The sequence below is a fragment of the Lontra canadensis genome, unplaced genomic scaffold (genome assembly GCF_010015895.1).
Source record: "Lontra canadensis isolate GAN:19392208 unplaced genomic scaffold, GSC_riverotter_1.0 scaffold66, whole genome shotgun sequence".
In the NCBI taxonomy this organism is placed as follows: domain Eukaryota; kingdom Metazoa; phylum Chordata; class Mammalia; order Carnivora; family Mustelidae; genus Lontra; species Lontra canadensis.
Window position 1 is genome coordinate 31088 of NW_022631060.1, and position 13794 is coordinate 44881.

The 13794-nt window shown below is 47.0% G+C and overlaps 1 protein-coding gene across 3 annotated transcripts in view; it reads left to right on the top strand.

Annotated features, from left to right (window-relative positions):
• The first annotated feature begins 8788 nt into the window (after positions 1-8788).
• DTX4 (deltex E3 ubiquitin ligase 4) overlaps positions 8789-13794 on the top strand; it is a 33883-nt gene continuing 28877 nt past the window's right edge. For 2 of the 3 annotated variants that reach the window (XM_032879106.1, XM_032879107.1), the window contains exon 1: positions 9586-9900. In XM_032879106.1, the coding sequence (XP_032734997.1) occupies positions 9690-9900 (211 nt within the window). In that variant the 5' untranslated portion in view covers positions 9586-9689. Of the gene's footprint in view, positions 8813-9585; positions 9901-13794 lie in introns of those variants that run through there. The other variant, XM_032879108.1, reaches the window with a different exon arrangement.

A 13794-nucleotide genomic window follows, 5' to 3' on the forward strand; every position in this document is an offset into this window, starting at 1 on the left:
AGCCATTCATGAAAAACCCACTGCAAATATCATTCTCAATGGATTAAAAACTGAGAGCTTTTCTGCTAAGGTCAGGAACATGACAGGGATGTCCATTATCACCACTGCTATGCAACATAGTACTAAAAGTCCTAGCCTCAGTAATCAGACAACAAAAAGAAATTAAAGGCATCCAAATCAGCAAAGAAGAAGTCAAACTATCACTCTTTGCAGATGATATGATACTGTATGTGGAAAACCCAAAAGACTCCACTCCCAATCTGCTAGAACTTGTACAGGAATTCAGTAAAGTGTCAATGAACAGAAATCAGTTGCATCAGTTGCATTTCTATACACCAACAACAAGACAGAGGAAAGAGAAATTAAGGAGTCAATTCCATTTACAATTGCACCCAAAACCATAAGATACCTGCGAATAAGCCTAACCAAAAAGGGAAAGAATCTATACTCAGAAAACTATAAAGTACTCATGAAAGAAATTGACAAAGACACAAAGAAATTGAAAAATGTTCCATGCTCATGGATTGGAAGAACAAATATTGTAAAAGTGTCTATGCTACCTAAAGCAATCTACACATTTAATGCAATCCCTATCAAAATCCCATCCATTTTCTTCAAAGAAATGGAACAAATAATCCTAAAATGTATATGGAACCAGAAAAGACCTCGAATAGCCAGAGGAATGTTGAAAAAGAAAGCCAAAGTTGGTGGCATCACAATTCCAGACTTCAAGCTCTATTACAAAGCTGTCATCATCAAGACAGTATGGTACTGGCACAAAAACAGACACGTAGATCAATGAAACAGAATAGAGAGCCCAGAAATACACCCTCAACTCTATGGTTACCTAATCTTCAACAAAGCAGGAAAGAATGTCCAATGGAAAAAAGACAGCCTCTTCAACAAATGGTGTTGGGAAAATTGGACAGCCACATGCAGAAAAATGAAAGCGGACCATTTCCTTACACCACACATAAAAAACAGACTCAAAACGGATGAAGGACCTCCGTGTGAGAAAGGAATCCATCAAAATCCTTGAGGAGAACACAGGCAGCAACCTCTTTGACCTCAGCTGCACCAGCTTCTTCCTAGGAACATCACCAAAGGCAAGGGAAGCAAGGGCAAAAATGAACTATTGGGACTTCATCAAGATCAAAAGCTTTTGCACAGCAAAGGAAACAGTTAACAAAACCAAAAGACAACTGACAGAATGGGAATACTCGCACACAACATATCAGATATTGGGCTAGTATCCAAAATCTATGAAGAACTTATCAAACTCAACACCCAAAGAATAAATAATCCAATCAAGAAATGGGCAGAGGACATGAACAGACATTTCTGCAAAGAAGACATCCAGATGGCCAACAGACACATGAAAAAGTGCTCCACATCACTCAGCATCAGGGAAATACAAATCAAAACTACAATGAGATACCCCCTCACACCAGACAGAATGGCTAAAATTAACAAGTCAGGAAATGACAGATGCTGATGAAGATGTGGAGAACGGGAAACCCTCTTACACTGTTGATGGGAATGCAAGCTGGTGCAACCACTCTGGAAAACAGCATGGAGGTTCCTCAAAAAGGTGAAAGTAGAGCTACCCTACAACCCAGCAATCACACTACTGGGTATTTAACCTAAAGATACAAATTTAGTGATCCGAAGGGGCATGTGCACCTAAATGTTTAGCAGCAATGTCCACAATAGCCAAACTATGGAAAGAACCTAGATGTCGATCAGCAGATGGATGGATAAAGAAGATGTGGTATGTGTATATATAATGGAATACTATGCAGCCATCAAAAGAAATGAATCTTGCCATTTGCAATGACGTGGATGGAACTAGAGAGTATTATGCTGAGTAAAATAAGTCAATCAGAGAAAGAGAATTATCATATGATCTCCCTGATATGAGGAAGCTGAAGGCAACGTGGGGGGTTGGGAAAATAATAAATGAAACAAGATGGGATCAGGAGGGACACAAACCATAAGACTCTTAATGTCACAAAACAAACAGGGTTGCCGGGGGGAGGGGTATAGGGAGAGGGTGGTGGGGTTATGGACATGGGGGAGTACTGTGAAGTGTGTAAACCTGGCAATTCACAGACCTGTACCTCTGGGGCTAATAATACATTATATGTTAATAAAAAAATAAAAAATTAATTAAAAAAAAACAGCAGAGGAGTGAGATTTATTCCAGGCATGCAAGGCTGGCTCAACCTTAAAAAATGAACTGATGTAGCTTATTGATGTAATGACATCATCAGGGTAAAGAAGAAAAATATAATCCTATCAATACATTCAGAAAAAGCATTTGACAAATTACAATAGTAATAGTGGGGAACCTCCTCAGGTTGATAAAGAACATCTTCAAAAACCTACAGCTAACATACTTCGTGGTGAGAAACTTGATGTTTCACTGCTAAGATCAGAAACAAGGCAAGGATATCTGCTCTCACCTCTTCAGCATCATACCAGAAGTCCTACCTAATGCATATTGACAAGAAAAAGATGCAAAAGTGATACTAATTGGAAAGAAAGAAATAAAATTATCTTTATTCACAGATGACATGATTATCTATGTACTAAGTATAAAATCCCAAAGAATCAACAAAAACAAAATTTCTGGAGCTAATAAGCAATGATAACAAGGTTGCAAGACACACAGTTACTATACGGAAGTCAGTTGCTTTCTTACCCATCAGCAATGATTTGAATTTGAAATTAAATTTGAAATTAAAACATAATGCATATAAGTGTACTAATAAAACAGAGAATTCTACCAAACTTTTAAAGAAGAATTAACACCAATATACATAAAATTTTCCAGGAAGTAGAAGAGGGTGGAATGCTTCATTTTATAAAGCTGATATTACATTGATATCAAAGCCATACAAAGACAGTAGAGAGAAAGAGAGAACTACAAACCAGTATCTTTCATAGTACCTCCAAAGCCTCAAAATATTAACAGTTAGAATCCAGCAATATATTAAAAGCATTACTCACCAAGACTAAGTGGAGTTCATTTCAAGGATATAAATCTGGGTCAACATTTGAAAACCAATCAATGCAATCTCCCATATTAACAGACCAAGGAAGAAAAATCACATGAACATATCAATCAATGCAGAAAAAAGATCTGATAAAACTCAATAAATGTTCGTGACCAAAAAAAAATGCTTAGAAAAATAGGAATAGAGGAGAATTTCTTCAATTTGATAGAGAATATTTGAAATGAACATCTAGTGGGGTGTCTGGGTGGCTCAGTTTGTGATCTTATGGTTGTAAGATCGAGACCCGCATCAGACTTGACACTGGGCGTGGAGTCTGTTTAAGACTGTCTCTCTCCCTCTGCCCCCTCCACTTAAAAAAAAAAAAAAAAAGAAAAAGAAAAAAGAAAAAAAAAGAACTACAGCTGATATCATATTTAACAATGAAAGACTAAATGCTATGATCAGAAACAAGGCGCAAGAGTGCCCATTCTCACCACTGTATTCAACACAGCACTGGAAATTAGAATTATAATATGGTAAGAAAGGGAGGGGGTATGGAGAGGGTGGTTGGGTTGACATTGGGGAGGATATGTGCTATGGTGAGTGCTGTGAAGTGTGTAAGCCTGATGATTCACAGACCTGTACCCGTTGGGCAAATAATACATTATATAGTACTAAAATAATTAAAATTTTAAAAAAAGAAAGGAGGAAATAAAATAGTCCCATTTCCAGAAATGTGGAAAATTCCAAGGAATCCGCCAAAGAACTCCTAGACCTACAGCTGGACTCATAAGGTCACAAGAAACCAGGTAAATGTACAAAAATCCATTGTATTTCTACATAGCAACATACACGTGGACAACAAAATGAAAACTATAATGCCGCTTACATGCACACCCCCAAAAACAAAATACTTGGGCATAAGTTTAACAAAACAGGTACTACACATGTGTGATAAAAACTACAACACACTAATAAAACAAATCAAAGATCTAACTAGAGAAGCATATTGCGTTCCTGGGTTTGACAACTCAGCATAGCAAAATGATGTCAGTTCTCCCAAGATTGATGTACAGCTTCAGTGCAATTCCTTGAAAAATCCCAGCACATATATTTGCATATAGACAAGATTATTTTTTTATACAGAAATTAAAAGAACTAGAATAAGTAAAACAATTCTGGAAGAGAAGAATGTAGTGGGAGGAACCAGTCTTTATATATTGAGTATATAAAATATACCCAATTTATAACAAGACATCACACAGCTCATTCACCAGCACTCTGTGGCACTGGTGTGAGGTCTGTGGCACTGGTGTGAGGTCTGTGGCACTGGTGTAAGGTCTGGAGACACACAGATCTGGGGAATAGAACAGAGAAACCAGAAACAGAGCCACATAAATATGTCCAAACAGATATTTGAGAAAGATAGAAAAGCAATTGAAAGAAGGGAGGATAGCTTTTTCAACAAATGGTGCTGAAATAGTTCAACATCCATAGGCAGAAAAAAGAAAGAAAAAAAGAAAGGAAGGGAGGGAGGGAGGGAAGGAGGAGGGGAGGAAAGGAAGGAGGGAGGGAGCAAGGAAGGAGGGAGAAAAGGGAGGAAGGAGGAAAGGAAGGAAGGGAGGAAGGAAGGGATGAGAAAGAAGGAAGGGAGGAAGGAAGGAGGAAAGAGGAAAGAAAAAAAAGGAAGGAAGGAAATATAAATTCAAGCAAATCATCATTCTCATACAAATATTAACTCAAAATAAATCATAGATTTTAAGCATAAATTATAAAACCACAAAAACTTCCAGAATATACTCAAATCCTAGGACCAGCCAAAGAATTCCTAGGATTGACATAGAAAACAGAAACCATAGAAGGAAAATTTGATAAGGTGGACTTCCTCAAAATTAAAAATGTTTGCTTTGTGAAAGACCCTGCAGAAAGGGTGAAAAGACAAGCTTCAGACCGAGAGAAAATATTTACAAACCACATATCCGCCAGAGGGTTATTAACTAGATATACAAAGAACTTTCAGGCTTCAACAACAACAAAAAAATTAACGGCAAAAGGCATGAACAAACATTTCATTGAAAAGGATATATAGATGCCAAAAAAAACCCCTAAACTTATGACTTTGCAATTGTACTCCTGAGCATTTATCACAAAGAAATGGAAACTTTATGTTCATGCAAAAACTGGTAAATGAAGGCGCCTGGGTGGCTCAGTGGTTAAAGCCTCTGCCTTCGGCTCAGGTCATGATCTCAGGGTCCTGGGATCGAGTCCCGCATCGGGCTCTCTGCTCAGCAGGGAGCCTGCCTCCTCCTGTCTCTCTCTGCCTGCCTCCTCCTGTCTCTCTCTGCCTGCCTCTCTGCCTACTTGTGGTCTGTCAAATAAATAAAAAATACCTTTAAAAAAAAAACTGGTAAATGAACATTCAGAGTAGCTTTATTCATACTAGCCCAAACTATTATGTCTTGCAGTGGGTGAGCAATATAGTGCATTTATTCTATGGAAAACTATTTGGCAATAAAAGGAACAAACCCTTGATATACATAACGATCTGGATGAATCTTTAGAGAATTATGCTGAATAGGAAAAACTAGTCCCCAAAGGTTACATAGTCTGTGATTCCATTTACATAACGTTCCTGAAATGACAAAATTATAGATTTGGGAATACGTTAGTGATTGCTAGAGGTTAAGGACAGCATGATAGGGGGAGGACTGGTTGTAGCAATAAAAGGCCACATAGTGGATCATTGTGCTAATAGAAATGTGTATTGTGTATACTTATATACAAAGTATATATTTTCTATATGTTGTATAATATGATACAGTGATATTGTATCAATAAAGGAGCAGAATTATGACTATTTTGTATCATGACAGTGTCGATATCAGTAGTGATATGGTATAATACTTTTTTAAGAGATGTTATTATTTTTTAGTAATCTCTATACCCAACATGGGGCTTGAACTTAAAACCCCGAGACCAAGTCAAATGTTCTACTGACTGAGTCAGCCAGGCACCCCATGTAGGATACTTTTCTAAGTATAGGTTTGTAAGATGTTACCGTTGGATAATATAGGGGGAAAACATGGGATTGTCTGAATTCTTACAATGACATGTGAAGCTACAATTATTTAAAAACAAAAAACTTAAAGAAAAGGCAATGCAACTTCTGCCTGGTTCTTTCTGTTGGGTCCTACTCATTTGGAACCTAACCTCCATGCTGTGTAGAAGCCAATTGGCAACATAGGCCATGTGTAGGTGGTTGCATGGATAGGTGTAGCCGAAGTCCCAGATGATAGCCAGAATCAAGCACTGGATGTGAATGAACAAGCCTACATGTGATTCCAGCCCTCAGCCTCCATCCAGCTGTCCTGAGCTCCATGCAGAGCAGAGACTAGCTATCCTCATTCAGCCCTCACCAAATTACACATTCATGTGCAAAATAAATGCTTGTTGCTGCTTTCAGTCCCTCATTTTAGGATGTCTGATAAGAGCAATAGGTAACTGGAAAAAATGAACATTCCACAGAAAAAAAGAATGCCTTGTTCATTGAAACTTAGTATTAAGGGATGATGGTACTTTTTGCGGTATCATCAGATTATACCTTTGAACTATTCAGACTGGCTTCTTTCCAGTTCCATCTCAGTGAGTGAGGTTTTGTTATAGCGGCCATATTCCAAACTACAAACTCGGTGCCTCACTTGGTTAAAGATTAGTATGCCACTTGGGAATAGGAGGGATTTGGGGAGACATATTTTGGATACTAAAATAGAATGTCTGAGGTTTTCGAGGGTTTATGGTACAGATTATTTGAAATTAGACTGTGTTGGGGGATCTGAGAAATGTATAAATGAATATATTATTTTTATTGTTGACACATAATTATAAATTATGATTGCCAAGGGGGTTGTTATAAATTATAAATCATCACACCTTATCAAAAATACACATTTTACAACTGTAATTGAAGGCTAATGTCAACTTTATATTCACTTCCTCTTACAAACGAATCAGGCTATATACAAACCCTCTCTTGTCTCATCAGGAAGTTTTGTTCTGTTGCAATACACTGGCAGATACAAGACCAGACACAGAATCATGCTGGACATAAGTAAAAGTCAGCTTCCTCTTACCTCCTAGTCATCTTTCAAATGGCTGGTCTAACGTGTTCACAGCCCTCTCACCTGGTTTAGGTGTTTTCTGCTTGAGAATTTCTGGTTGAGCTGGTCAGGCGTCCTTTCTTCCTGGGACTTCCAGCATTCCCTTAAAACAGTACTTACAGTTCTGGATCTATACTTACCCAGACCACCAGAAAGTTTCCCAAATCTTCATACTCCTGGTCTTATGATTGGAAATAAAAATAGCTCATTAAACCTTCAGATTACCTTTTCTTTACTCTGACATTTGTTCTTCCAGAATCACCCATCCTCATGATCTGCCTTCCCTTCCTTCACACGGAGGCTCCTTCACGTTGCCACATACCTTGTTTCTTACCACACCACCTCCTTGTCATAGATGGAATAGGCATTTTTGGGAGGTGGGTGGGGGGGGGGGGGGGGGGAATCCAGATAAGTTTTGAATACCAATTTCCCCTTTGGCTAAATATGTAACCTAGAGCAAATTGCTTTAATTCCCTAAGTCTCATAATTAGTAAGATAGAAATAATAATAGTAGAAATAATAATGGTAGGATAAATGAGATCTCCTTTACTCCTTTCCCCTTTGACCTTCAAACCCTGAAATGTGATGTTTTAATGAAGGTGTTGATTGAATCGGATTTGGAGGGAGGCCTTTGGGAGAGACTAACTGGAATCTCTAGAAGTCATGCTAGGGAGCCTTTTGGATAAAGTCACCATTAAGAATATGGCTCCCATGGGGCACCTGGGTGGCTAAGTGAGTTAAGCCGCTGCCTTTGGCTCGGGTCATGATCTCAGGGTCCTGGGATCGAGTCCCACATTGGGCTCTCTGCTCAGCAGGGAGCCTGCTTCCCTCTCTCTCTCTCTCTCTGCCTGCCTCTCTGTCTACTTGTGATCTCTCTCTGTCAAGTCAATAAATAAAATCTTAAAAAAAAAAAAAAAGAATATGGCTCCCAGGTAGCCTTGATCCTAGCACTTTTTGGAGGCTGGAAGGAGCTTTCTTTCTTTTCTTCTGTTTCTTTCTTTCTTTCTTTCTTTCTTTCTTTTTTTTCTAAAGACTTTATTTATTTGACAGACAGCGAGAGAGGGAACTCAAGCAGGGAGAGTGGGAGAGGGAGAAGCAGGCTTCCCGCTGAGCAGGGACCCTGATGTGGGGCTCCATCCCAGGTCCCCGAGATCATGGCCCAAGCCAAGGGCAGAGGTCCAACGCCTGAGCCACCCAGGAGCTGCAAGAAGAACATTTCTGATATTTTTCTTTTGCTTTGTATTTAGAACCCTGTGAGGGGCGAGGCGAGGGCAGAGGGATGAAGAAGATACGGGTAATACTAATGATAGAAGAAAGGATGGCTGCAGGAAAGCAAATCTTCCACAACAAAAAAGTTTATGATACTATGAGAGGAAACGAGTATTTCAAAGAGATTCATAATCCCCGTCCCGAACACATACACTGTTTTTATTTTTCTCTATCTTATCCTGGATCATCTTCATCATGTAAATTCATGTGAAGTGTGCGTTCTCTGGCAAAATTAACACGAAATCCTGATGCTCATCTGCCCTTCTAGATTATTTTCCATGTTAACTAGTGACAGCGAGAATAACCAAGCTCCGGGGCAGCGGCCTGGCAGTCAGGGGCGTGGCTCCGCATCCTTGACGGACAGCTAAGGATGCGGGCGAGGATGAGGTAATAGGAGCCCAGCAAGGAGGGCGTGGGGGTGCGGGCGCGTGTGTGCGAGTGTGTGAGTGTGAGTGCGTGCGCGAGCCGGAGACACCGTGTCTCGGAGCCAGTGCTGCGGACACCGATCACGATGAATTAAAAAAAGAAAGAAAGAAAATTCCATTTCTGGGAGGGAGGCTGCAAAGCGGTGGCGGGCGACAGCTGCGGTCCCGGGGCCGCGTCATGGCCTGTCGCTTTGGGGCGCCTGGGGACGGGGGAAACCCCTGCAGGCGCGGGTTTGCCTTAGCGCCCCGCTCGGGAGGGGCGCTTCATTCTGGAGGCGACTGAGCAGAGCCGCAGGGAGGGGGAGCTCTCGGCGAGTCGGCGACAGCGTCCGCGCGGCCAGAGGGTGGGCAGGGAGGGGTGGGCGGGGAGGGGAGCCCGGCGTGCCTTTCCGAGCGCGAGCGCGCGGCGAGGTCCCACCCCGGCGTCTGCAGAGCCCGAGGCGCAACTGGTGCGAGGGCTCGGGGCTCGCCTCCCCGGCAGCCCAGCTCCGGCCGCGCGCCCGCCCGGGCTTTGCAAGGCGGGGGTCCGTCTGCGGAAAGCCGGGCATTTGCATGAAGCCGCTGGATCCCACGGAGCAGCGGCGGCAGCGGCGGACCCCGGCGGCGGCGGCGGCGCGCGGTCGGAGCCGGGCGGCCCGGGTGTCCGGGCCCCGGTGGATGCGCGGCTGGGGAGCGGCCCATGGGCCGGAGCTGAGGCTGCCCGGGGCGGCGGGGCGCGGCGCTGGGGGCGCGGCCGAGGCCCGCGGGCGGCGGCGCAGGAGGAAGCGGAGGAGGACCCGCGCGCGGGGCCCGGGAGACAGGCAGAGCAGCGCCGCCGCCGCCGCAGCCCGGGGCTCGCCATGCTCCTGGCCTCGGCCGTGGTGGTCTGGGAATGGCTGAACGAGCACGGCCGCTGGCGTCCCTACAGCCCGGCCGTGAGCCACCACATCGAGGCGGTGGTCCGCGCCGGGCCCCGCGCGGGGGGCAGCGTGGTGCTGGGCCAGGTGGACAGCCGTCTCGCGCCCTACATCATCGACCTGCAGTCCATGAACCAGTTCCGCCAGGACACGGGTGAGCCAGCGCCCCTGCCCCACCCGCGCCCAACTCCCCTCCCTGCCCTGGGATCTCCCGCCTCAAGAGCCCCCAGGGACCCACCCAGTCCTCAACTCCGCGCAGTGTGTCACCGGGAGGTGGTTGTGGAGGGGGCGCTTTACTCCCCACCATCCTCTTACAATCCCCCTGCAATAAATGTCCCTGCAAGTACTATCAGGGTTCTCGTTATGCAGAGGGAGCCTCAAGCGAGCCCCTAAGTGACACCTTTCGGCGCCCCCTTTTAAGCGCTCGCTGGCCCCAAGTTCTCCCCTGTAGAAATTCGAGGGCCGGCCCAGCCCGCAAGCCATCCCAGCCGCTGGGAAAGGCTTCCTGCTCTCATCCTCACACCTTGGCTGACCCTGCTTTGCCTCAGGCACCCTTGGGACTGACACACGTCCCCCTCGTCACCCACCTTACTGCCTCTGCCCCTTCTGTGTGGGATACCTTCCCACAGCTGGGTCCCGGGGGTGGGACCCGCGGGAGGGAAGAAGGGGTTCCCGGAGGCGTTGGCGGTGCCCTAGCATGGGAAGGGTGGTCGCCCTGGGAGGGGCGCCGGGAGCTGGGGGATTCCGGGGCATGGAAGGCCCTGGATGCGGTGGCATTGGCCGGTGCCGCCTCTGCACTGCAAGTGCTGAAGCAACAGGCCTGAGCAGATGGGGAGAGGAGGGGGAGGGACGCGGCTCCGGAATGCCTGGCTCGGAAGCCGCTCCCTTTGTCCGTGTAGGAGGAGGAGGAGGTGGATTCCTAAGGAGAAAGGGTCCCCAAGCTCCGTCCTGAAACTGTCCCCTCTGAGGGACACTCTGGTCTCCCAGAGCACTAACCCCCTATATTTTCATGTGAATCCAGTTGCCACTGTGGCCGCCACAATCCCACTTGCTTGCTGACTAGCCTTTCCAGGTCAGAGCAAAGCGGAAAGCCTGCAGGGAGGAGGTCAGGGGGATGGGTCTGTGGCAGGACCGAGCAGCTGGTCTTCGCTCAGCTCAGGGTGTCCAGGCTTCAGAGGACCTAGGACAAGTCTGCCTTTCTAGGATTCTCTTTACAAGGGTGGGAGACTTTCTGGAATTCTGGCTGGGCTTTCCCAAGAGTGTGACCCCAGAGCCTGCAGAAGCAGGTGTGCTGGGGAGGGGCTAAGCAGGATGACCCGGGGAGTCCCAGAGGATCAGAGAACAGCTGCCTGAGCCGGGCATCCCAGCCGCCTTGGAAAGCCCCCACATCCTGTGTGCTAATTAGGATTGTCATGGGAAAGGGGCGTCTTTCCACCCTCATGTCCCCATCTTTAGTCATAACTACCAATAGCTTTTTTGCCAGGGACTTTGCAGATACTGGCCAGCTGAGTAAAGCTTTCTGGGGGGAAAGGATTCCAGAAGTCTTAGCATCTGGAGGGGCTTAAACCCTGGTGAGAAAGGGAGGGAGGTGGGGCTGAGAGCGCCTGGGGGGGGAGGAGGGAATGTGGAGGAATGTAGGGAGATTCAGAAAGAGGATTAAGTGTGGCGGAGGGGGAGGGGGAGGATGTAATTGGGCAATTGGGGTAAAGGTTGTGGAGGTGAGGTTGGAGGCAAAGGATTGGGGGTGAGGGGTGGTGATGGTTTGCTGAGCCCCGGAGGAGGGACCAGGGAGGACTAGCAGTTAAGACACCTGACGGGGCATTCCGGTCCTGCTCGGAATAGACAGGCAGGAAGGTGTTAGCTTTTCTGTTTCAGGCTGAATCTCTGCAGCATATGGAGAAACACCCTGGTGACAAAAAGGTCCCAGTCCCTGTCCCACATTTGGGAGGGAGTGAAGTTTAATCATGTTTTGGGGTGTCTAAGATGGGGAAGAAGGACGACCTTTTGACAGAGGTGAAGGCACAGAGAGCATGGGGTTGAGGGACTGAAGCAATATCCCCCCCCCTTACCCCCAGGTCTGACCACCCTTCCCTGGGGACAGGCTGACCACGGCCTCGTGTCCCCTCAGACTGGAGGCTGGAGGCAGAGAGCTAGCCCTGCATCATTTTAAAGGCTGCCGCGGGGCCTGTTTTATATTCGAGTCCGTCTTAGAGGCGCACGACTCACACTGCTTTGGATTCCATCCGCTCATTCTAGTGGTCGGTGGGTGAGCGGGTACTGAGCGCCTCGCTCCTAGTGCCGGGTCCCGCGCTGGGTGCCGGAGGCGCTGGGCTGAATTCCCAGGAATGCCGGGCTGTCAAGGAACTTGTCAAAGCAGAATAGAATCTCTGGGTTTCTGGGCTCGGAGCCCCCTCCTCTCCCTTCTCTGCCAGCAGACGCAGAGCTCCTCTCAATATAGCTCATTGATGAGGCCATGACAGGGTAGGAACTTTATCCTGCCGGCGCCCAGGCAACCTCAGCCAAGCCCTAGCAATGTTTAATTAAATTACCCGCCATCCCCAAGCCACAGTTTGAAGCTGGGAACCAGAAACATCCCCACAAACAAAGGAGAGCTGGAAGTCCCCTGCCTAGAGGCGAGTCCTCTCTCTTTTTGTTGCCTCCTCTATGTGGGGACATTTCCTGACACGGGAGCCCTGTTTCTTCAGAAGTTGCCTGCCCTGCTGGGAGGGAGGCCTCAGACTCTGGGCTCCCCGGGCTCCAGCCGTGCCCACCCTGTCTCCAGGGAGATGACTGGGAGGTCATAGATACCCTCTGCCGCCTTTGTTTGCCCTGGGCCCTTACTTCCCTCACCGTGTCTGGGTTTGAGGTTATTTGCACTCGGTGCTGGTCTCCGCGAGTGTTTTGGGCTAAGGAATCTGGAGGAAAGGAGGAGATAGACAGTGGAGGGGATGGTCTTGGCTGCTCCTAGAGCCTTGGTTGGGTCCTGTCCATCTGTGGTCATTTATGTTGACTAGACTCGCCTTTTCTGTCACAGGACAGTGACTGGAGTGCTGTCCTTCAGCATTCGTGCCCCCTGTATCGTCAGTACCTCTGACGGTCACCACCTCCAGGGCTCCAGCCCCAGGACGTGGGGAACCCCAGGCTGGGGGTAGGGAGACGGGACTCAGGCTCTCATGGCAGACTCATTGGCTTCCTGTGTGACCTTGGACAAGTCCCTTAGCTGCTCAGGCCTCGATTTTCTCTGTGGAATGAAGCGCAGCCTTAAGAATCCTCTGGGTCCCGTCCTGTCATCATGCCAGGGGACTGCGTTTGGCCTCTGCACCAGTCAGGACGCTGCTTAGAAGTGACCTGGTGCGAGGCAGGGTCCTTTCCAGCTCCAAGTTTTCTCTGCAACTTTTGCCTCTTCTGTGTCTTTAATATGGTGAGAAAGGTCAGATGAAGAGAGATGAACAGTTTTGACAGAAGCTGATGTTTACGTCCCCACAAGACCCTCTGCCCTGTGTGAGCACCGGAGAGGAGGACGCTAGTGTCATGAGGGCCATGTGGCTGTGACCGTGTGGGGGAGGCTGCAGGCCCATTGCACGCATTGTCGTTTAGTCCTCACAGTGATCTTAGGACGGACCTACTGTACCCATTTTACAGGCAGGGAAACAACTTGGAAGAGATTATGTCATTCCCCCTTGTACAGCTAGTCAAAGGCAGAGCTGAGATGCCAAATCAAGTGTCCCACGCTCTCCTCTGTCATCGGTAAACAGTTCTGGAGCACCTACTTCGTGCAGGCACATGGGATAGCCCAGTAGCGGGACTTCTGGGGCTTTGCCCTTGTGGGACATTCCAGTGGGGCTGAGGGGAGATTTGGAGGGGCCCAGAATTTCTCTGGCACAGGGATGCACACATGTAAAGTGCCCTTGAGACAGGGTCATGACTGGAAGGTGTTTCCCCCAATTCCCAGGAGCCAAAACAACTCAGGTGCTTTGGAATGCAGGTGTCTGAGTTGCCAGGAAAAATGGAGTTTCTTTCTCTTTCTCCTTGCCTAGTTTATGACCAT